This window comes from Calypte anna, chromosome 10, assembly GCF_003957555.1.
Source record: "Calypte anna isolate BGI_N300 chromosome 10, bCalAnn1_v1.p, whole genome shotgun sequence".
Taxonomy (NCBI): Eukaryota; Metazoa; Chordata; class Aves; order Apodiformes; family Trochilidae; genus Calypte; species Calypte anna.
In genome coordinates, this window is record NC_044256.1 from 4957996 (window position 1) to 4983154 (window position 25159).

Here is a 25159-nt window from a genome sequence, read left to right on the forward strand (position 1 = left end):
CAGAATATGAAGGTTTATTTCAAAAGAATACATTTGCAAGAATACACATAAATGCACTCAATGTAACAGTACCTTCTGCAAAAATAGGTTACATAATACCCAGTAATGAAAGAACAATTGTATTTCTCTACAAATTAGAAAGCAGAGATAAGAGCCTGGACAACCTTCAAAATGGAGGTTATAGTTGTGTATGTTGTGATAAGTAGCTAACTTTAAAGCATGACACCACAGAGCTAATGTTGGTAAATCAAACTACTAGCACACAGCTGCAAACTATTCTTTTATACAGGATTAACAAATATTTTGGTTCCAATTTTTTTTTTTTTTTACACAGCTCTAGTGCCTCAGGGAAAATGCTTATCAAAGATACACAAAAACTATCCAAAAATTACAACATAACTATTAAAATGCCTCCAAAATTGAGAGGAAAGTAATCATGTTAAATTAAAAAAATTTAACCAGGACTTCCAGACAAGATTTCCTGTTTTTAATCAGAGAAAGTTTACAAGAGATTTCAATAAGTTATCTTGAAACCAAGCAGCTGTAGATCTTAGAATCTTCGTGGAGGTCCACCTTTAAATGGCTTAAATCCTGAGCCACTCCCCCTCGGCATGGAATTGCCTGTGATCTGTACAACTCTATTAATTGGTGAAGAGTTACTGGAAACAAAGGTTTTAAAGAAAGTATTAAGTATCTAAACTCTTGGTGTACAGGTAAGAAGAACATTGTTATTTCTCATACCACTCTTACCAAATGTTAAAGAGACTTGAAACCTTGCAAAGAAACTTTGCAAGAAGTCACTTGCTTTGTGCAGGTGAACAATACTGCCACTAGCAGTAGGACAATTGTAGAACCAATGGAAAGATGGTTTCTATATTGTGTCACAGCAACCCATCCACAGAAAGTTAATGCTGCTTGCACTGAGGCTATTGGATTTCCTAAGCACAACCACAGCTTTGAGAGCTCAGCAGGAAATTAAGAGGAAGGAATAGTTTTTGTACCTTGTATGTGGAGACATCATGCCACCTCCTCCACGGCCATCTCCCATTCTCCTTGTGTCATGATACCCACTTCCTTGAGAACCAGGTCCATGCCATTCTTTTCTTGGTCCAGTTTCCCGACTGTGCCGTTCAACAACGTGTCTGTCCTCATTATAGTGCTGGGGAGAAAGTGATCCTCAGTCTCAGACTGAAAGGCATCTTTTGTCTCCAGCAAAACCCAAGCTTTTCAAGCTTACTGCTTATATATGCACAAAAAAGTCAAGCATCTCAAGTTTTCAGTCCACAGGCAGCTAACCCATGTTTACAAGAGTTAGCTTAAAAATAGCTCCAGATAACAAAAACAAACCAACCAATTTGCAGTGACTGTCTGGGTACACCAGAGTGAAATTCCATTCACTCAAGTTTTACTTTCAATTCTGCACTGACAAGCATGTTCCATTAGCCACAGAAACATATTTTAAAAATGTTTAGGATCTTGCAGCATGGAGCATTTAGCCTATAGACTTTAAAGAGAAAGTTTTTCTCTTGGTAGCATGTTACAGTTCACAATTACAAACTGCACTGGAAGCAGCAGGCAGTGAAAGGGAAAGACCCTAAAAATAGCAGATGAAAACAACTTCTTAAAAACCTAATCAGCACCTTGTTCAGGATTTTGTTCTGACCAACCTGAACTGGGTATGTTTTCTGCAATTTCTTGACTTGTTAAAAAACCTGACAAAAGAGAACCTTTATAACAAAGTAACCCGAAAATAGCCAGAGTGCTTGGTAATGCTTTATGTGATGCTATATGCACAAACACAAAAAGCTGACTCACTTGTCCTCCACCTCTTTCTCCCATCACTCCTCGTTCTCCTTCCCTGCTGCCATACCCAGAGGCACTGCTGCGGCTGCCAGGAGGTGCCCCTCTCACGTGTCCAGACACTTCTCTTCCTGATCGATCCGGCCTCTCACCTCTGTAAAAATTGCTTTTATCAAGATTTGGGGTTCAGTATAATAGAATCAGTATTAGATCACAGCACATGTAAACTTCAAAGATTCCCTTTTGCTTTTAAGGTTCTTAGCAATTTACAGTTAGCAACTTTGAAACATTCTTCTCGATCTGTGTGTCTCTAAATAATTAGCTTTCATGTAATTTGCTTACATCAGCATTCTTGCACAAAACCCTCCTTATTATATGTTGCTACAGATGATTAAGAAAAGATTGCTGGGAGTCAGCATCAAATTTACAGATGAAGTTTAGCACATGCAACAACCTACACAGTTTTTTTGGGAAGTGATTTTGCTATCCTCTAGGAGGGGTCTGTTCTCCTTTACAGACAATCCTTTAGGAATTACTACTCTATAGTAGATATATAGTAGATAAATGCTACAACAATCAGTACTTTCACTAGTTTGTTAGTTAGCCAGCAAACTTACCTGCCATCCCGTTTGTCTGTGCTTATGCTTCCCTCACTCTTCCAATTTGTTTGCCTAGGTGGATTTGAACCAGTCTCTCTTGGATGTCGCCCGTGTGGTATTTCAGGCCGGTCATGAATTATCACCGTTCTTCTGTCATCTCTGTCTCCTCGCACTTCTCGTCTGTCTGTATCTCGAAGTTCACTTCTTGGTTGGGGTGGTTCATTTCTTCTGGACTCACTGAAATTCTTTGGATATCTCTCAAACCCTGGATCTTCTCTTCGTGCTGTTGGGCGAGTCTTTTTCACGTCACCTTGATTTACAAAACGTTCTCTCCTAAGTTGTTGAAGTAGAAAGAAAGTCATTTGCTTGTTTCCTGCTTTGCCATTTCTCTGCACATGTGAGCCCACGTGTGAATATACAAAAGTACTACATTTATATGTTTATTACTGTATCTGTGATATAGATCTCAAAGATCAATAGTTCTCTCTGTAAAAACTCAAGGTCTTATAGCCAGTTTAACTCTTTATGCATTTATCTGTTCCTATTTTGGTTAGTGTAATTTAATCAATTAATTAGCAACTTTAATCAAAGTTGCTAATTATACTTTTTGGCTAGTATGAAGCATAGGGAACGCTAGATTCTCAAGTCAGCTAGAAAATGGAATTCTACTTCACTGCAGCATAAAAGCAGAAGTCCGTAAGTTATAACTATACAGTCTTAATGGCTATTGGAAATGTTTAATGGAAAAATGCAGCTGAGTCTGGAACTTGCATTTACTGCACAGTTGCATGGACCCAGACAAATGTGACTCAAGCAAGTGATGCTTTTAACTCTCATTATATCAGTTGCTTTTAGCCTCTTTTCTTAAGGAGATGAGTTACCAAGTAGGAGAAATCCAATCTATTGGAATCTACTTACTGGGGGAATAAGGGCAAAAATTCTTTTGAAATGTTACCCAAGAAAGAATACTAGGCAGCTAATTTTCATCCTCACAGAAACACAGACTGGATTCCATGACGTAAATAGTCAGTGCTAGGGACACAAAAAATGTCAGGACACTACTGCAATTACTGCAATTCTATTGCATCAGAAGTGTATAATGCCTTTAGAACCATTTAAAATTTTGAACAGTTGATAGTGGAAGCCATAGGGATGTTGGCAAGCAAACACCAGCCCTATTATTTCAACTTACCTATCAAAAGAAGATGATGGAACAGAAGAACCTTCTGGGTACCGTCCCCGTTCTCTGTGATCAAAATCATTAAACCTGTTCTGCTGGCGACTGTAATCTGAACCATGACTAAAACGTGCATCTGTATCAAGAGCCATCTTCTTACTCTCATTCCAGTAAGGGTCATCTCTCCTTCAAGCAAAACAAATGAACCCTCATCAGTTACACGTATCCAAATCAAGGCCTAATATGCAGAAAGTTATTTAGTCAGTTGTGTGTTTTACAAATAATCTTTTGACCTCTGAAATGCCACTTACAAAGGCACTCTGACCAAAGAAATTGAAGGGAAAAAATTCACCCCCCTTCTGAAGTGTAAAATGAAGTTTAGTAAACAGAACAGACACCAACAGAAACATTACTGAAACAAAATTTTGTCTTGAAATAATCAAACAAAGCAAAACACCCTCAAGTCAGAACAGCTTTCTCAGCAAAGAATAGTGTAGGAAATGTCACAACCTTGCTCACTAGAAACATTCAGGCACAGAGTCTCTATGATATGTGTATGAGATATTTAAGTATATGATCAGTAGCCTTGAAAAATGAAGCTGTCTTTATTCCTCTGGTGGAGAAATATTAGTGTTCTGCTCCTGTATCTACCATGATGACTTACACTTACTTCCACTGTACCACTGTTATGTCAATTCTATGGCTCAGACCCTTGGTCCTATTCTTACCACCAAACAAAAACTAAAGTCAGTTTAATTCATGTGGCTCAGACAGCACATGATACATGTCATTAGCTTCAGTAAAAACTAAAAGCCATCACACTGATTTCTTGAACCATCCATTTACCAGAAATGTGAATTCTTAACAAAACAGAAATGTCAATCATGAAGGCTGCTTTTCTAAGCAAATGCACTGAAATTCGTTACTGTCATAGTTTAATGACAGATGCAAAAGACTGCATCCTCTCCTCCCTGATAAAGGAAGGAGAATGAATAAAGGAGAGAGACTGTTAGCCCAACCAGGACAGTTGTGCTTTTCATACAGTAACTAATTCAAAGGATGCTTCTCTTATTTCAAAACTCTCCTACAGATAAGGTACGTTTCACACTTGGCACAAACTGATGTCAAAACCAAATAGGAGAAATCCAGTTCTGTAAAGAATTACTTCAGGTACAAATGCATTTTCAAGACTGACATAAGGCTGCTAGCTGCTTCTTTTTAACTTAGCACTGTAAAACAATGGCTTGAGAATGAGTTACCTGTGATCTACGTCACGTGGACGTTTCAAAGAATTCCTCTTTTCCTGTTCATAACGAAGTTGCTGCTGTTGCCGTCGAAGCTCCTCCCTTTCACGAGCAATGCGCTCTGCTTCTTTTCGACGTTCCTGCCGTGAAAGGGAAGGGTGAACACACATCACAAAACAGCTCTTTATCAGAGATCCCCACTGAACATACAGAATTAATACTTGATAGCATCAGCCTATCTGATACAATTAATCCCTGGATAGCATCTAGGATTAAAAAGCTTAAGGAATACTTCTCTAGAAGTAGACAACAGATCTGGAGAAGCTATTGGCTGTTAGACAGAAATACCTCCAGGTAACATCTTGTATTTGTTGTTGTACTGTATTTGTTGTCCAGAAACACATTAAGTTTCCAGTAACATTCTCTAGGAAAATCTACTAAAGTTATGGGAGACTAGTATGAGCAAGACAGGTACAGCCACTGCATAAACCAGCAGCAAGAATCTGCCAGCAAATTACTCACAAGTCAAGCAAGATAAAGATTACTGTTATCGTACACTGTGGATATTGTAATGTTTGGCTGCTTTTTATGGCTTGGGTGGAAGGGTGAAGAAAAAAAATCCACTGAAAGTGCAAACAGCATTGTAATCCAAAACTATATTCCACTACAGTCCAAAATATAATATGCATACCTGTTCAATACGAACACGCTCTCTTTCCAAACGCTCCCTTTCCATCCTTTCCCTCTCTAGTTTTTGCCTCTCAATTTCTAACCGTTCCCTTTCTCTCTGCAAGCATTCTTCCCGCTCATGCATTATCCGGATGCGCTCTCTCTCCCGTCGCTCCCTCTCAGCAATTTCTCTTCGCCTAAAGAAAAGGGTAAATAATAAAAAGAGGTAACAGACTCATCTGAAAAAAGTTTTCATCCAAAGAGAACATCAACTTATGCACAGACATTAAAGAAACTTTGAGAGTAAGCTCTTGACAGAGGTCCTGGTATCAGAAGTCTACTGATTTTAGCCTCAAAGAGCCAAACTGGTTTTAACAGAGTCTACAGAAACATTTAAGCAGCCAGCAGATACTTGGAAAAATTTTATCAGGAATCATCACACATGGTGCATTTTATGCTAGACTCAAAACTGAACATTGCCATCTTGCAGACAACTGCTTAGCATACAATGAGATTTGGATCTTAAAATACTTGCTATTTTAGCTCCTGCTCTCTCTTCAATCTAATGAAAAATTTACTTATTGTTTTCCATCCAAAAATTAGACAGAATAACATGACCACTCTGACTTGCACAGGTTAGGTTTACTTGTCAACAACTTCACTTTTCTTTCCTTTTCCAATCTCTTATAGTATAGAGCTTACAAAAAGCAGGAAAGACATTTCTTCTTTTTAAGTTTTATGCCTGCTGATAATTCCTATGCTTAGGAAAATGCAACTAACAACACAAGTAATTCAAACTATCCTTTGCAAAGTTTTGTACACATAAAAAGAGCAGAACAGAGGAGTGTAGTCAGTCCCTTTAAATATAAAGGGACAAGGATGTCTTATGCTTGATTGGTCATTTAGGTATGCAAAAATTCTTTGTTTAAAAAGAAAAACAAAAAACCTCCAAACACTACTTACACATCTCCCAGTCAACTCATCTTTAGAAACAAAAACCAAAAACTGGCATGCAGTAAGACTTGGATTACACAGAACCTCTACCACAAACGCTATGCTACGTGAGTACATGTTTTGGCTACTCCAAAAATAACACAAAAGTTTTGGGGTCCATTAGTTCATACAAAGGTATTGTTAGATAGAGTCCCAGACTTTAACATCCGAGTAGAACACTTCACAGAATGCATTCTAATTAGTTTTCTTAATAAGATATGTGATCAATTCATGTATAAAATAGCCTTTAGCAAAAAGTTGAATTACTACCTTCGGAGTTCAACAGCTCGTCGTATTCTTTCCAACCGAACCATGTGTTCTCGCAATCTCTGTTCCTTCATCTTTTCAAAAGGCAAGATATCCTTTCTACCCCTGTATTCCCTGAATTTCACTTTATCTTGAATAATACGATCTTTGTTCCTCAATATCTGTGGCTATAGATAGAGATCACAATGGTTATTTCAGAAGTCTCATTCATTTAGGGAGATTTCTGGATGCTGTGTTCAAGTATCATTAACTACTTAGCTATCCCAAAACAGATGAAGCTTCTATCTGAGCTTAACAGTTTGTGATAATTTATTGACTCTTCAGGGAAAATATCAACTCTAAGGTAGTATCAAATCAGTTAAGGATGGCATCAAATCTATGTACTTACTTTATCAAACCTTCCCCTTCTAACTGTCCTAGTGTGGCCTGGGTCTCCTTTTGTTTGGTCTAAAACTACAACTTGACCTGGGCTTTTACCACCTAGAGAAGAACGAAGAAAAAAAAAAAAAAAAAAAAAAAGAGAAAGAAAAAAGAAAAAAGAAGTTTAACACACGCACACATCCGTATTTGCCTATTACAGATTATCCTTGGAGAAATTTCTGCATCTCTATGTTGAACTGTTACTGGTAGGAAAAGCATACCAGCACATGTCTGTAATTAAGTAGTAACATAAAATATGGAAGCTTTAACATCAGCTCTTAAGTAATAAATGTTATTGGAGTCTAAAAAAAAAACAAACAGGTGTTTCATTGTCTGGTTTCTGGTAAGAGCAAGAACATGCCCCCAAAACAAGTCAGACACACAGATTCAACAGGAGGAAACATGGCTATATTGCATACTTATTCTTTTCTTTTCTTCAGTTTTTTTAGTGGATTCTTGATTAGGGCCACTTGCTCCATTATCACTCTTCTCATCTTTACCTTCTGTTTTCTTGGCTTCTTTACTTTCTTTTTTTTCAGATTTCTCAGACTTCTTTTCTTCTTTTTTGGTTGATGGAGTTCTTGTTAGGAAAGAAAGACAAATACAGTGAGGAAAATTCAACTTAAAGGATTTTCATAACTTGAAACAACACATGAAATTTCTTACTTGCTAGCTTTATCACTTGATGTACTCTTCTTATCTCCTGTGCTTCTACCCGAACTAGATTTCTCATCACTTTCCTTCTTCATCTCCTTTTTGGAGGGATCACCTTTCACCTATATATTTTTTTCCAAAAAGCAAATAGGTTAATACAGATTCCTGTATAAGCTAGTCTGTTTTGGAAGAAGTTTTCATCTTATTAAACCTACTTTTTCAACAGAAATTTGTTGTCCATGCAGCTCTGTTCGGTGGAGGTGTGCAATACATCTGGCCACTTCTGTACTAGAAGACATTGTGACTATGCCATAACATTTTGCCCCTGGGCTTCGTGCATTTGTGACCACCTTGGCACCAAGCACCTACATAAAGAGGTAAAATTTAGGTTTTGAGGGAGACATTTCTAGTACAGAAGCAATAGTATTCCAATAATATTTTGCTCCTAGTATTTAAAAGACAAAAGCACCCCAACAAGAATAAAAAGCTGTCCTCACTGGAAAGCCTGACACTTGGATAGAATTCCAAAGGAAGCTGCAGCTTTGAGAACATTATCCCAACTTTCACATCAAGCCATATTAATGCTTATGTGCTGTTTTGACCAGTTACACCCTCATGCATATTATCTAAATGCTTCTTTTGACAGTCACCATTAAAATGCATTCATGGAAACACCACTGTTCTGAATTTGATGGCATATCTCCAACAGATGAACCCCAACAACAAGGCAGTAGCTGCCAATTTAAGGCAGGGAGGTATAAACAGAATTAAGTAGTAAAGTATCCAGTTCTTCAAAGGCATCTGGCCCATTTGCAGATTAAGCAATTTTAGCAACCAGCTCTTTGACACTTGCTACTGAGAAAGCATAAAGCTTCATGTTCCTGGTCCTTGCTGGAATTATATAGCTGCTGGAGCCAGTCTTCTGGTGTAGTCATGCTCTAATGCAACAATTTTACCTTTCTAGCAGCCTGTAATAGTACAGTTCCTTATAAATTAAGTGTTTCTCAATTAATTTAAAACTGGGAAGCTAAATAAATACAGGTACCAAGCACCTTTACAGCAAAAAGAGCAAGTTAATTGGAAGTCTTAAGAAAATACACTCTCAGGTTTCAACATTTGTGAAGGCAACAAATAAAATCACCTACTTCATTTATTAGGAAAAGAATAACCAAAAATCTGTACACATACTTGATATGCACAGTGCTAAGGTTCTAAGTAGTTTCCAGGCTGCAATAATGTCACAACTGCACAGGCTGTGGACATGAATTCACATAGTTATGTGTAACTCCCTTGAAACAAATGAAAACAACTGCAACAGTTTTCAGAAGGCTGCCTAGCTGGTATTGATTCTGCTCTGCTCTGTGGAATCTGTATTTTAAATTAAACCATAATCCAAGAAAACAGACTTACTTTAAGCAGCCTGTAAAAAATTAAGACATTAAAAGAGCCCCTACAGGAAGAGACATCAACTGTTACATATTTTACCTATTTTCCCATTCACAAGCCCTGAGAACACGTTATAAAAGAGTCAGCCAAAGCAGCTGAAGACAGTTTACATAGTATTTTTACTATTGAGCACATTATCTTAAATAATGTTTCTCCAAAAGAACATCATTATATAAAAAATTTAAAAAATTAAAAAATTAAATCTGGTCCTGAACAGTCGTATTTGTTACACTTCTTTTGTATTTATCTTATCTCAGTGGAAGAAAAATTCTTATAAAATCCACATATGGGTTCTCCCTGTAAGCATGCACTCTTAGTTTAGATGCTGAAAGTATAGGGTGTGGTAGTTAAGGTTTGCAGTGTGGTAGTTTAGGTTTGAAATGTGGCAGTTAAGGTTTGGCAGCCGGAAGATATCGTGCTGTACGGAAAGTTAAGATAGGGCTTCCCTCCTGACAACCAATAGGGACGGGTCCCTAACGCAAGCAGACGGAAATGACGATGTAAACCTAGGCTATAAAATGCGGTGTAACATAAACAATAAAGGCCATTTGCTGTCCATCATATTGATGTCTGTGAGCTGATGGCCCGGGCAACCTGGGGTTGGTTGCTGAGTCGTTCTTGAACCAGGTCGCCACGCCTTGTCGGAGGCAACAATAGGGTTTGTTTAGATTACCCTGGTCAGACATTTTATCTCAGGATTTATTTAAATCAAGTATTTCTCAATTTCTCTAACTGAATAGAGGAGGGAAGAGACACACACAACACACATGGCAATACACCCCATGAAATACCTTTCCATATTTGCCAAAGAGATTTTTCAAGTCAGCAGCTTTTGTGTTGGAAGACAGTCCGCTAACCCACAGGTTCCTAGTTGAACTTCCACTGCTACCACTAACACTGCTTGCACTTCCTGAAACAAGTTTTACAAAAAAGCCAAAAAATTAAGGAAACAAGGTACCATGAATATTTAACTAAACTGTTGCTGAAAAGAGAAACTTAGCCTGTTACCTTTAAGTAACTGTTTATCCGGTTACCTTTCTTGAAAAGAATTCTATATAAAAAAAATATATACCATAAGATTTCATTCATTTACCCATGCATTGAGACCAACATCCTGGCTAACCCATACTCTAATGACAGAGCTAGAAAAAAAATGACAAATGTTAAGTGCATGCTTCACCCTCATTTGGGTATGTATATCCAGCTTCACCTTCTGGTTCTCATCAATAATTTCCATCCCAGAAAAACTTTTTTAGCATCCAACATTTGTTCATCACTACGTCTTTACACGACTTGAAGTACCAAAGAGATGGCAGAAAGGTAAACAGAGGAGACTTAGTTAATCCTAGCCTCCAGAACAATATGGTTAATTTCCACAACTTCTTGAAATATCTGCCCTCTGTCCAGAGCTGCTTTTTAAAAATGCCACTGGATGTAGAACTGGATGCAATCTATCAAAACAAAAAATACTAAAGAAAAGCTAGAAAAAACTTCCAGTGCCTTCAAGGCAAACCACCCCCTTCCTCATATATGCAACAGCACAGAGTTAAAAACTCAAGAGATTCGTGTAATCTTACTCCCAGCATCTTTTAGTCTTACATTATTTAGTTTGGTTTGCTGTGTGTGTTAAAATGCAGCCATACAGGCAAGACCAGAACTGCATCTCCAGCTAAACAGTTGGAAAAACCTGCTGGTATGCAGAGTTTTAAAAGTTATTTTAACCACTGTGCAGAAAAAGTGTTGTTTTCTTTCTAAATGCATCAAGTGAAAAAGGCAACAAATGTCAGTTACTATCAAACTAGGATTTATCTTGATAATCCCAGATACCTTGATAAACTGTGATACACTTGATAAACCATGCTACATTTAGACTATCATTAAAGAGCCACCATACTGGCTTTGGCTGTGTATTTTAAGACAGGCTGATGTCAGTTATTACTGTCAGTTATGACAGCAGATCAAAGTGTGATTTGCTGTACCTTCATTTCATTGTTAGCATGTAGCTATCATGAATAGACAAATATCTACAGAAAGACTGAGATATCTGCCAAGAAAATTTCTCCTCAGAAATTTATTTATCAGGTGAAGGTCTGTTCTTCCATTAGTGATAAGCAAGAGATTCTGGGACTAAGGTTTCTGGCAGAGAGCTAGGAAGCCAAAAGGAGATACAGGAGCTTATACAAATGCATTTGTTCAACAATGAAGCATCAGTACACTCGTGACATTAACATGCTCTTCATCTCCACTGTGTGTTTGTAATCATAATACAGAGGTTATGGTAACAGACTGAAACTCCAAGACAGACAAATAGGTCTGACTTTAATGCACTACACAGCCACAAGTACAATTTTGCTAGCTGGCATCTTAGCTGTTACACTTGTTTGAGAGTTCATTTTCTTTAAAAATGAGCTAAAATTAAGACAAAAAAATTATTGGTATTATGTTGAAGTAATTGTAATTTTTCACTTGTTCTGCATGTAACACCAACCCAAAGCATGTAACTTAAGGTAAGCATATCTTTAAATTACACCTTCTTATCAAAACAAAAACTTGGTAAGTGTTAAGTGGAATTTGCTCCTAACAGTGTTTTGAAATAGGAGAATGTATTTTCATTGAGTCCTTAGAATAAGTATTTTCAATCCTAACAAGAATGTGGCATAGGGAGAAAAAAAAACAGAAGACAGACAGACATATATAAAGCTAACAACTACTGAGACTATTGTACCTCTAGCACTATTTACTACAGATGGATGAATTCAATCATGTAAGACATTTTAATAAATGGTGTGCAACTTCTCAAACAGGAAATCATTTAGTTCAAAACAGTATTACCCTAATTTGCAATAGTTACCTTTATCATCCTTTGATGTTGTCTTGCTTTCTTTAGATTCCTTAGCAGAGCTAGAGAAGCAAATTAAAAATCAGAAGAAAATTGAAAACACAGAACTTGGCAAGTGTTGCATTTTATACTGCTAATACTAACAGACAAGTTAACATTTCAAAAAATAAAAAAGGGCTAGACTGTATATTTGAACAAATGATTCCCTTATGGATTCTTGCACTGATTTTCCCCAAGATGCCTGAAGATCTAGATTTTCTGACAACTCTATTCAGTGGATATATGGCAATCTTCTCCAGATTTCAGGACGGGGACTTGACTTCATTTTGTGTTCTTAGAACTGATAGCTGTTCATTACCATCATCACAAGGACATTTAAAAATCATCAATTTGAAAAAAATAAATAAATGCTGACAATTCGACAATGCAATCAGAAGGACATAGTGTCTATACGAAGATCTTGGATTTTAAAAAATAACTTATGGCGGTCAAAAAAAAATCTATAGGCAGGAGCATAGGATACTAATTATAAGATTCTTGCTGCTACCCCCTTAATGCAGAGTGATCTTATTGAATGCTGGTACTCAGTATCGTAAAGAACTGACATAGAAAAACAAACCTCTTTGCTTGACCAGAGGCCCCAGTAGACGAGGGACCTTTCTTCAAAGTATCCTTTTCTTTGTCTCCAGATTCTTTCTTTGAACTTTCTCTGGCTTCCTTCTTGACAGGATCACCCTTCAGGCAGTCTTCCTTCTTACCATCTTTATGGTTCTCAGTCATCTCATAGTCCTTGCCTTCCTTCTCCAGGCTCTGTGAAATGGTATCCTGCCCATCCTTTGGCTTACTTGCTTCAGAATCTGTAATTTTCACATTTTTACCTGTTTCTAGGAGGTCATCACCATCAAAATCCAGAGTGATGGCATCTTCAGCCTGGATTGTAACCGATATGTTATCATCCTCAGCTTCTTTCACAGAGGTGTTAGCTTCCATCTCTTCATGAGCCGTGTGATCAGCCTCAGCTAGGCTTTCTTCTGAAGGAAGAGGTTTAGATACTTCTTGTGTACCATCACCAGAACCTGCTTTATCTAAGAGGATTTAACAGGAATAAATATGGCAAAAGAAGAAGTTTAAACAATTTCATATGCATAAGCTAGAATAGGACCTAGAAAATACAAAGCCAGTTATTAGCACTGATGGAAGGTTAGAAAAAAACACAAGGTGTATTAACACAAATATAAATCCTTTACCCGGGATCACTTATTCTTCATGGCAACACACATTTTCTAGAGACAAATACCAAAACATTAGGAGGGGGAATATGGTTCCATCCTGGAGATACCCGTTCCTCATAAGAAGTATCCATTTTCCAGTTTAGCATTTAGCATTCCAGAAGAAAACGGTTGCTTTGGACGCTCACAGTTTGATTTAATCCATCTTTGAATCTTCCCGATTTTAGGACTTCTTCCATATCCATAAGGATTTACAGTCTGTCTTCCACACACTGGAGTGCTCTTGTGCTTTTCCTTTCTAAGCAGTTGTTTGGAAGTCAAGTGAGCCGTACAAGGCTGCTGCAGAAAGCGGAGGCGCGAGGTTTAATCCAGAGTCCGCAGGCAAAGGGCTCTCAGTCTTCATCCACCAGGCAGATTTTCCATCTCAGTCCCGCACAGGCATCTCCAACGGTATCCTTGGATTTGTGCAGATGAGACACTTCAGCCATGGGGTCCCTCGTAAACATGGAGTCTGCAGTTTTGTCCTGTAACTTCAGTAATGTGTTTATTCCATCTTGTGTAAAGTGATGGCGTTCCATGTCCTTTCCAGTCCACAATGTGCAGAATCCTTATGACTTCCACCCAGGAAGTCTGTCTGCCCAAAATGCATTACATTCCATCTATAGTTTGACTAATGAGCACAGCTTAAAAAAAGGTAGCCACTCCACAGGTTTCCAAATACTTGTTTTACCATCCTATATACAATGCTATTTCTAAGTGACAATAAGCCAAGCAGGTGATGGTCCATATATTTGTTGGGTGCTCAAGTCCAGTGTAAGGGTGTAATTTCACTCAATTAAACATCAGTCACTGCAGTGCAAGTTGGAAGTTTTAGCATCAAAACTTACCGTGTATTAAAATCAGAGTCCTTAAATACTATGCTTTTCTTTAGGAATCAGTATTACAACTGTATTATGCATCCACCATAGTAACTGATTAAATACTGTAACCAACTCTTAAGAGTAAAATAACTCTTAGGAGTGAAATAAACCCACTGACTGCAATGATTCCAGGTGCTGAGCTTAATAAGGAGACAGCTGATTCTTAGTACTGGAGACAAGCCTAATATTAGTAAGGAGATTTAATATTACAAGAGAAAGCCAACTGCTCTACCAGACTAAAGACCTCTGAACTCTATAAACTTTAAACATACCTTTCTCATTTTCTTCATCTTCACCATCCTGCAAGAAAAGGATTCAAAACTCAATGTCTCCTACTTTAAAACTTTAAGCAGAACAGTTTGTATTTTCCACAGAATATCGACCATGTCTTGCTAAAGCCTTGAGGATGGATATCACACTGCTGATTACTAAATTCAGTGAAATGCAAGCAATCCATCACCAGCTTTAAAAGTTTAAGACAGAAGTCAGAAACCACGTAGGCTTCCTCCACTAGTTGCTTAAAAATGAAACAGTGATTTTCAATAGGTATTTACTTAGTTATCATTAAGTTTGCTGAGCAAGACATGCCGTATGAGATGTCCCTTTTCAGATATCAACTAATGTAATTCAGAATTAATTTATGAACTTAAAGATGTTACAGATATTAGTATTAACAAAAAAAGAGGAAAACACTCTCCAATGGCTAATTTATACATTAAAACACGAGTTCTCAGCTCCCACACAGGCTGTGTATACTGGTAGTGTTTGGCACAGCCCCCTGAAGTGCTTAAGAGAGTTCGAAAAATATTCCTTGCTAAGTCTATGTATTGAATACCCCCAATTTATAGATAGAAATTTTCATTTAAATAGGACATCTTTTTTGGAAATCACAAGTATGTGCATTATAAAAAAAAAAAGAATGGAATCTTCCAATACTCTTTACCTTTACTGTATTACATCATCTGACTCTCTAAGACGCATGCTGGAACAAAAAGCCAATTTAAAGTCATCTTTTCCAACTGCACAGACATGACAACCAGCTTAACAGAATTGATTTAGAACTTACATGGACAGCTGGAAAAGTGTAATCTTCTATGTCTTGACCTTCATTTTCCTGTAAAAACATAAAAGAGACTTGCTCAGCAAACTATTTGTGATACACTTAAGCATTCTGAATCAAGAGATTCAGTTACCTCGGAAAACATTTTAGTTAAGGGGATACACAATAAGGTGAACATCAATGAGTAGTTCTCATTACTCACATCTTTCAGTTCAGTTCAGTGTTCAGATTATGCATGTCACTACTAGTAACAAGGAAAAGGACCACTTGGGAACTCTGTACAGACTGTGGCAGTATTTTATCAATGCCACATTTGTTTCAGGGCTATTCAAAAACAAGTCAAGGAGAACAGAAAGAAAAGAGTACCAAATTATCTTTTTGAGATAATCATGCAAGACAAATTGAAAAGCTAGTTCTGACTGCCTAGTAATACAGACACAAGAAGAAAAATGTACATGTAAAATAAAACAAAGTACCTGACTTTCAGAGTCCTTTTCTGCATCTTCTGTTGTCTCTGCTGCTTCCAGGTCATGGTACCTTTTCTTTTCTGCAGATGATAGGTCTTTAGAATTCAAGTGCTCATCTTCAACAAATTCTTTGAAGTCTTTTAATTCATCATTTCCATCTTGATCACTTGCATCTTGAGTCTCCAATTCACTTTCCTTTTGGTGTGAACAAAAAGTATTTGGCATAAGTAAGGGTGTTTGCTGTATTCTGAAAAAATGCACTGCAAAATACTGTATCACATTTGTAATAAAAATTCATGCCATGTTTAAAACACCCACTTTCCCCTGAGGCATCATAGCTGTGATCACAGGAAAACAAATGCTTAAAATTGCCACATGTATTAGCATAAAGGAAGCTTTTTTTTTTTATTTTTTGAAAAAGAAGAGGCCAAGCATTGAACTTAAATATAAACTAAGAAAAAAAATTACATACTTTTATTACCTTGACAAAGGAATCATCTTCAACTGATGCATCACCAGTTAATTCATCAGCTTCCTGCTTTTTACCTGGAATGACAGGAAACATTAATGAGTACAACTGCTACATAGAGCAAACTTCCTTTCAATACCAATATGTGTTGGGCTTAGTTTATTATTCTCTGAATAATAAATTCTCAGTTTATCTGAACTGGTTGCTTTAATATAACCCTCACAAAACTGAGGATTTTTAAGGTAAGGAGAAAAAATGTCACGAGCATGAACGATGAGCACTTAACACTTGTTTTTGACATCACATTTTCCCTTACCCCTTTATCCTCTAATGAATGGCTAAATCAATTCTGTAGGTATTAAAAAAAATAGAAAAGAAAACATAAACCAAAGTTTGATAGAGCATGGATATTTCTGCTACCTGGAATATCCAATTTCTGTCAGCACTTAATTTCCATAATCTTTCATAGACAGTTTTTAATTGCACTTCAAAGCTGGAAAATTCTCAGCTAGAAGCAAAAAGAGAGACTTCTGTTCCAGTTTGATTTGGATTACAACTGGTTTTACTCCTTTCACTGAAAGAAAGGTGGCACTGCCAGTTCTCCTATATAGAGCATATTGCTGTTTTGAGATCAGATGCACATGAGCCTCCAGGAAAAGACACACAGCAGAAGTTATTTCTGTGACTGGGAGATCTATCTAAACATTCAGACCTAAGTGCACTGAGAGATTTTGCTGCTGATTTTACTTCATTTAAAACAAACAAAACATTCCTGGTTTATATTTGTAATGCAACAGGTTTGTGAGATTTTGGTGCAAAAAGTCAGCAGCACAAGTATAATCATGGCAGCTGGCTTTCCCCAGAAAGAGGAATGCACTTACACTGGAAAGGACATACTTTTTTTTTTTTTAATGTGCTTCACAGCTGATGTCTGGAAGCAGGAGTGACCTGTATTTTACACTAGTATTTTAGCATTTTGTGACAGAATCTACAGGCACGGATATTTTTAATAATTTTCATTGCTACATTAAAAAGCAATGAGATTGCAAGGATTTCTAAACACATTTACTGGTTTTCTGCTACCCTCTCTCACATTTCAGTTTTTTAGTTTGTTAAACCACAAAGTCCAATTTTTTCCTGCATCCCATATCCAGGCAGCATACAGAGAGACAGGAAAACATGCACAGCAGATGCCAGGTGTATTTAGCAACTACCTAACGTACTATAGTGAAAGCTATTTACTTATTTTGCCTGAGGAAATCTGGCAAGTAAACTAGAGCCCAGACTTGGTAAGGAACAGAAAAGTAAATTACAAAGCTGCAAAAGAAGCTAGAGACCTAACTATATTTTATTGGCCTGTCCTTATTAAGAGGCAGTTATAACCACCAGAAATGAAGCTGCTCCTATCGTTTGTTTGCTGCTATATTAACCCAGACAGGAATGCATGTTTTCATTGGCCTTATTTTAATCTGTCTGTCTGTATCTGCAGTAAGTCCCATTTTCTCTGAGCACCAGGGGTATTCCAAGGCATAGGAGACCTGAGCAGTGACCTTCACTTTTCCAATTCAAGCCAGAGAGTGGTGGGAAGTTTGCCTTCTCTGTCAGTTCTCTGTTCTGGGTTACTCTGATCTCAGAAGTAGCACTTCAAGGTCCTAGTACAGGTAGTTTTCAGATGTGAGTACAGTAACTTGCTAAAAAGGGGGTGTCCACAAAAACTGAAAACTTTTCCACAGTGATACTCATCCATAAAGGGCTTCTGGGACACACACTCAGTTCCTAATTTCACTGAACTAAAGTCAGATTGCAACAAACATGTCAGAAACTGACAGCTTCTGTGAACTTATTCAAGACTGCTATCACTTTGAGGAAAATAATGAGGATCATAAGGCATGTTAACAGTTCCAGTCAGAAAAGCTGGACCTTCTGCAGACAACAGGCATAGCAGGTCTCAGGTCACACAAGTTGTAATACAATAAAATTTATGCACAGGCACACAGTGGCTATTGGTCTAAGCAGCACTAACCAGAAATCAGGGTGCCTAACACCACAAATACTGATCTGCCTTGGAATGATGGCACCCTCCTATAGGCTATGCTCAAACTCTTCTCTGGCAATGGCAATTGCTACACACCACAGAATTTCAACAGAGTATTTACACTGCAAATGAACGTTCTCCTTAGAAGTAAGTAGAAGATTTAGAACATCTTTCAAATGTTGGATTAACACCATGCAGCTATAGCTTTCATCTCATTTACAAGCCTTACAGTGTCATAAGCTTGTTTTACCTATTCATGGTTCTCTACATGCGAAAGTCTGGCTACTTGAGTGTATAGAGAATTAATTACAGAAGATTATTTTAGACAAGCCTTAAACAAACTAGACATCTGCATCCCAGGCAGAATCAGAGTGACACACTCATCATAAAATTCTGGAATAATTGGTGCTTGCAATTCTTCTGGCATTGCTACTGAAACCCCAAACAGGGTTCTGTTAGACCTGATGCTAAAGATCCATCAAAAACACGGGGGAGGAGAAGTCTGCTGCAATGTCACAATATTAACAAAAGTAAATTAACCTGTTACATTTCTGTATTCTTAAATGGTATCATAGGGTAACAAGAAAATTTGTCTCCTGAAGTGTCTGCTGGATACTGTTCTTATTTATGGTTTAAAGCATCTACTTTGCAAAGTCAGACGCAGAGAATCACTGATTTGCTGTGATCACCCCATAAGATTTGTGATAATTTTCAATCATATAATTAAAAATTAGACACAACACTCACTCCCACCTTAATGAAATTACTCAGCAAGTATGTGGCAAGATTACTTCTTATCTGAAGGCACATAGAAGCTTTACCTATAGTTTGCTGTACATCATTCATATCTCACTTCAATAAGGCCTGATATATTATAACTTAAATAATGAAACAAATTTTCAAATACTGGAACCATCTATGCAAAGTGTTTCCAAGGCTCAGTCTGCATATTATTTTTCAAGTGTCAACTAAAACCCACAGTATCTTAAATTTCTATCATCAATACTGAGTTTGGGTACTTTAGCTTAGGATCTCCCTCCATCCATCCAGAGATTCTTTTCTACAAATCATTGACATGAAAAAAACCAAAAAGTCTTGTTTAAAAGGAATGTTCTCTTTACAAATAATTTACACAAATCTTTTCTCAGAAGAGAAGAGTGTATTAATTTCCTCATAATAGAGTATTGGTTTTATCTTGACAGAAATATTTATAATTTTGCAGGTATATAGAGAGTGATTGAATACCTCTGGTCAAATACAAAATTACCAAATTTTGTAATAAATTAACAGATCTATTTTATGAGACATTCAAGGCAGTCATTTCTTGTAATGTTAAGAGCCCTATCTGTGTGGCAGCACTGTGTGCAAGTACACACCTCCCTCAAGAATATTTGGAGAAGTCACTTTTCAGTCTTTACTATTTTATTCAGCAACTGCAAAGCAGAATCAGCCACTAAGAAGCAACAAAGAAGCTATCCGCTCACCTTAAAAAAAAAAACAGAATTTTAAAAAGCAGGTCAGCAAAGGTCAGGATGATTAATTTAGAAAACTTATTCTGAAAAATATTTGTTTAGGAAAAAACAAACAAACACCTTTTCAATATTTAAATCAATGCATTTGTACTAGCACCCCACAGGTTACATGATGTCTGCAACAGGGCCACAAAACACCTATTTTCAGTCCAGCTGAGAATCCCTATATTTCTTCAGTGATGATTCACTGGGTAGGTGAACTCTGATCTACCTCTGGGAAGCAGCACAGCACAGAGTTTCAGGAATCAAATCACAGAACTATAATGACAGATGTTAACAACTCAGAAGAAGAAATGAAGAAATAAAGAGTTTGTTAAAATATTTTAGTATTCCTGAATAACAGATGATATCATGACAGATTATTTCCCCCATTGCCCTCCTTTTGAAGGCCAACAGTGTACAACTTAGGCTTGGTATTTAAGTAACTAAACCAAGAAGCCTAAATTATTTGGACATAATATAAGCCAGCATTTGATCTAAGAAACAATATTATCAAATTGGAGTGTCAATAGGAAACTAGACGGGTACTGAAGACTCACAGTAATAGTTGTGTCTAACTGGCCTTGGAAACTTGGAAGATCAGAAAACAAGTATCTTTGCTTACATTAATACTCTGATGCTAAAATGTATTAGCCTAATATCTGTCCTTTCTCCATGCTGATTCCAAACTTGGCAGAAAAGTAACTTCCAATCACCAAGTGATGATGGATCAATATGCTACAGTATTTCTCACTGCAGATAAAAGTCTGCAGCATATACTCAGTTGACTAATAATTTACAGGGCCATGACAAAATCCTGTTCTATGGAAGTTAAGTCTCACTCTTTACCCCATTCCTATTCTTCACCATTTTTTTCAACATCGACACAGAAAAAGCACTGAGAGGGAAAAGAAATCTCTCACTCACACACACATTTTCCCCCCCCCCCATGCATCAATATTCCAGATCAAGTTTTTCTAACAGAATGCTAGGGAATTTGACATCTCACTTTTTTCCTACAGACCTTAAGAGCTGCAGTAAAATTGGCTACAAAAGTTACTCCAAATCTAAAACTGATAGCCATCTAATATAATTTGCAATTTTTCTGAAGGGAAACCTCCTTTCACCGTCCCCCTCACTTCTGTCTGCTATGAGGCTTCTCCATTACTTCTACTCCCTGGCCCTGTCTCTGTAACTCCAACAAGGATTTAATATTCCTACCCTCTTTTCTAAAGCATGGGGAAATATACTGAAAAATAGTAGTACTAGCAGTGCTGCTAACTTTATTGCTGGGCAGCAGCAAAATAATTAAAGACCCACTGGTATTAGTCTGAAGCTGTGGAGAGGAGCAAAAGGCCTGGAGCAATCTATTGACAAAATCAGTGAGGGAGGCAGCATTTCTCATAGAAGAGCACGTACAGGCACAAGGAGGATCAAGATAGTTAATTTTAAACGAAAACTCAAGTCCACCTGAATTCAGTTGATGGGCATGCATTACCCACATATCTCTGAAAGTTTCCTACTGACACATTAGGGTATGGACTGCTAGATCTCCAAGTTTTGAGGGATATTTTCTGGCTACTAGTAACATACTTCAGCAGAAAGCACTAGGGAGGGAGAAAACATCAGAACCAGCTGCTAACACAAACAAGTAGTTAAAAAAACCAAAACCAACTCTTTCTTACAATTAGAGGTAAATAACTAAGATCAGAAAATATTTTCCCTATGTGACTTAGTGAGCTTTTATTGTTCCACATTTGAAGATTACTACAGCATGAACCTCTCGTTTTTGGCACAAAAACTGCTCATAAGACTTGTAATCCAAGAAGTAATGAGGAAAAACTCGTGAGCCTGCAAAGTGAGCAGGTAAGAACTTTATGAAGGTTATGTTTTACTTTGAGGCCTACCAAGAACACACATGTCATGCAGGGAACAGCTACTGAAGCCCTGCCTCAGGCAGCAGTAGTAGGCAAACCACCTTTGCAGAAGCCAAGTAGTGTAACTATACAAGAAGCCAGTTCAAGAACATTATGCACGTACATCATGATACCAGTTTGGAGAACAGGAGGATAGAAAGCAGCAGACAAGTGTTCATCACAGCAGAACAAGCAGCCATTTAGATATCTACACAAAACACTAGAGAAGTATTTATTTAGCTTCCATGTAGTTTTCTTAAGCATCAGTTGCCTTTCCAGAATAGGGACCAAAGCAATGTCACAGAATAAAATTGAAACCATATTGTGAAACAGTTTCCTTCCACTTTTCTAGTGTGTCAGAAGTACAGGTAAGTTATTCTAACTTTCTCAGCAGACATTTTATTATTAAATTCCCCATTCACAGCGCCAGACAAAAGCAGCGATAATCAATTCTGCTACAAAACTCAGCCTAAGTGGCAGTGGAATAAGGCTGATCATTTCCAGAACAGTTATTTGTAACACATGTATGAACATTCTTCACATGTATGTTCAGTGAAGAATGCTACACATAAAACAGACTTTTCCTTTTGCAGTATTACTTGAACATGGATGCTCACGAACCAACAGATAACAAAAACCCAAACAAAAATTTCCCAGAACTGAAACTCACACAAAAATATTTAAACACACAAAAGGAAAGAGGCAACACAGTAACTGCCAAATAAATCTGTTTAGAATCTAAGTAATTATTTTTCATAACAGAAAAGCTAGAATCTCTTATTTGGGTAGTTCACAGTGAATCTTCAGAGCCCACTGAGGAAATTCATAAATCCTGCCTTCAGTAAAAAAGGTGATAAGCCCACACAACAGAGTCTTCCTCTTCAGGCAGTGACTCCTTATCACTTATTATGGTACACTCATCGCTAGCCTAGGTCCAGAACCTTTTCATAGTTAAAAAACTAGTTTTCTTAGTCCTCCCTTTGCTGATAACAGACATTCTCAGGCACTACAGAGATAATTCCCAGCACTAGAGCTGCACAGCAGTTCCTATGCTCACTTTGCACCTGTATGTTCAGGATCTCTGTTAACACAGCACATTCCAAAAATCTCACAGATCATCTACACAGTCTCAGCAAACACAGAACAAGTCTCCAAGATATGCAAGCAGTACAGCCACCACCTCATAATACACCTATTAATCCACCCATTTTCTATATATATCCAGCATTCCTACACATTGCCTGTGCAGTGACTGACAACAGTTGAGTAAGGCAAAAGATGTCTTACATGGCAGAAGTCATGAACAGTAAAGTCATAACTGTACCAAGCCACACAATGCGGTTCCACATTCTTTAAAGTGATATATGAAACAAAAACTGCTACAGAACGTAATGTATATCAACAGATTTTTAACCTTTGCCTTTAGTTGGTTTCTTGGTGGGTGTGTCAGCCGAAACAGTTAGTTCAATATTATCTGGATCGCCTCCTTCCTCTTCAATAGCCTAAATGAGATAGAAAATAATTTTCTTAATGTGTTTCAGCAAGAAGCTAGACAATCTGACAACAGCAGAGGTCTGTGAGCCAAACTACTACTTTTGTCCCCCCTCTCAAATCTTATTTTATAAAACATTTCAGGTTAAACCACTTGAAACTAGAAAATTAGGAAGGAAAGCTAACGAAAATGGCTAGAGTTTAAGGTGTTAAAATGACATTTTCAAAGGACAGCTTATCAAGGATCAGCACATTTCTCTTTGGAAACATAACACTAGAAGGCCACAGAGACATCCGTGATGACATTAAGGGCAGCTCCACAACAGGAGTGAGGGAAGTACAGAAGCCCTACAGCAACAACCATGCCCGGGACTCGCCCTGGTGGCCGCCCGACGAGCTTCGGCACCCGGGGCGGCGGCCGGGCCTCAAGGCCGCGGGGCGAGCTCCGCCAGCCAGGCCGGGCTGCACCGGCTCGGACACCCAGGCCGGCCTGGCCGAGAGGGGCGTGCCGCCCGGCAGCCGCTGACGGGGCCCCGCCACCACCGCGGCTGCCCGGTCACGGCGGACCCTCCCCCCGACACCGACACCGGCGACAGCACCGGGAGAGGTACCGCCCCCTACACCGGGGGCCTCCGGCAGGGCCGCGACGGCCCCGCCCCCGGAGCCCGGCGGTCAGAGGCGTTGGGCCCGGCCCGTCGGTGGCCCAGGTCGGACAGGGCTATCCCCCGCGGCCTGTGCCGGCCTCTCACCTGCTTCAGCCGGGAGATGAGCACGGTCTTCACTCCGGTGATGTCCAGGTTGCGCCGCTTCAGTTCTGACTTGAGGTCGATGACCCGCAGGTCAGTGATCTTCTTGCTCTCCGTGGGAGGCAGCGCTACCGCCGCCGGAGCGGTGGGTGCCGCGGGAGCCCCCGCGGCGGCGGGAGACGAAGCGGCGGCGGCCATTTTAGAGCGACTGAGCGCGGCAGCTGCACGCACAATGAAACCCCCCCGCCCGGCCGGGCCGCGCAGTACCCGGATGGAGGCCGGGGCCGACCTGCGGGCGCGGCGCAGGCGCGGTACCGCTCACCTGGCCCCGGGACCTCCCCGCGAGAGGTTGTCGGCGGGCGGGCCGGGCCGGGCGGGGAGGGTGCCGGACTGCTCGGCCGAGCCCGCCCAGGAAGGACGGGCCGGCGCTCGGCGCGGCTGAGGGCTGGGCTCTCCCTTCTGCAGGGAGCGGCGCCGAGAGCCATGAGGTGCCCCGGGGCGGTGCGAGCGGCAGCGGCGGGGCTGGGCTGGGCCGGGCCGGGCCTGGCGGGAGGCGTGGGGCCGGGGTCCTGCGATGAGGCGGGGGAGCTGGTGACGGCTTCTGGGCTAGAACCGGCCTGAGAAAGCACCGTGCTTGCCGTGAATGTGTGGGCTGGTATTTGTTTCGCTGGTTTCTCTTGAGAGCTGGCGTGTGAACGCTGCCCTTCATGCAGCTGTGGGCTTGTTCGGGGAGGAACAACGCGTGATAAGTGTGCGGTGCGTGTGCGGGGGTGCAGTGAGTCTGAGCGGGAGGGAACGGAGCGAGGCTCCCGCATGGAGCTGGGAGCAGCCGCTGCCCGCCCGGGGCCGGAATCTGCTGCAGGTTTCGTGGGCTTTGAAAGCTTTGCTGAAGAACATCTGTTACCTGCTGTGTGGGTTTGTGAGTTCTTGTAATGGAGTGTTCATTGGATTCGAGTGAGAATAATTATCCGATTAGATTACTTATTTGTTTTCTAAATAAAAGCAAAATACCTGTTTACATGTTATTAACACATTAACAAGGTGGGTTGTACCTTCTTGCTTGCTCTGGTCACACAATTCTCAGAGTTTAGGAAATATGCTTAAGTATTTAATGATGGTTTTACTCAGGTGAAAGGGTAGTTCCAGTACCATTTGTTATGTTTTACTAGGCTGTATTTCTACAAGGTAATGCAACCTCTTAGATAAC

At 39.2% G+C, this 25159-nt stretch overlaps 1 protein-coding gene and 1 long non-coding RNA gene across 9 annotated transcripts in view; one reads left to right on the forward strand and one right to left on the reverse strand.

Moving 5' to 3' along the window:
* On the reverse strand, positions 1-24232 carry SLTM (SAFB like transcription modulator). 6 transcript variants are annotated; one of them, XM_030456873.1, is made up of 21 exons: positions 23956-24232; positions 23130-23217; positions 16266-16330; positions 15794-15979; positions 15324-15371; positions 14530-14557; positions 12728-13193; positions 12121-12170; positions 10061-10179; positions 8039-8188; positions 7836-7945; positions 7670-7749; positions 7138-7229; positions 6753-6916; positions 5512-5686; positions 4836-4960; positions 3592-3762; positions 2418-2732; positions 1816-1954; positions 1002-1159; positions 1-659 (listed from the first exon to the last, which is right to left on the reverse strand). In XM_030456873.1, the coding sequence occupies exons 1-21, from the start codon at positions 24148-24150 to the stop codon at positions 551-553; spliced, it is 3033 nt and encodes a 1010-aa protein (XP_030312733.1). In that variant the 5' UTR covers positions 24151-24232; the 3' UTR covers positions 1-550. The 6 variants fall into 6 exon arrangements, with proteins under 6 accessions (XP_030312733.1, XP_030312734.1, XP_030312730.1 ...); XM_030456874.1 differs by having other exon boundaries at positions 7589-7749; XM_030456870.1 differs by having other exon boundaries at positions 1816-1966; positions 7589-7749.
* LOC115598823 overlaps positions 23858-25159 on the forward strand; it is a 7674-nt gene continuing 6372 nt past the window's right edge. For 2 of the 3 annotated variants that reach the window (XR_003987953.1, XR_003987952.1), the window contains exon 1: positions 24205-24300. This is a non-coding gene — a long non-coding RNA (uncharacterized LOC115598823). Of the gene's footprint in view, positions 24046-24204; positions 24301-25159 lie in introns of those variants that run through there. The other variant, XR_003987954.1, reaches the window with a different exon arrangement.

Bases quoted from the DNA above. Each gene is read 5' to 3' on its own strand.
- SLTM (XM_030456869.1), bottom strand. From the start codon at position 24,150: ATGGCCGCCGCCGCTTCGTCTCCCGCCGCCGCGGGGGCTCCCGCGGCA. The intron at 13,194-14,529 runs GTATGTTTAAAG...AAATCCTCTTAG, and splicing joins AGATGAAGAAAATGAGAAAG to ATAAAGCAGGTTCTGGTGAT. The intron at 6,917-7,137 runs GTAAGTACATAG...CTCTATCTATAG, and splicing joins GAAGGGGAAGGTTTGATAAA to CCACAGATATTGAGGAACAA.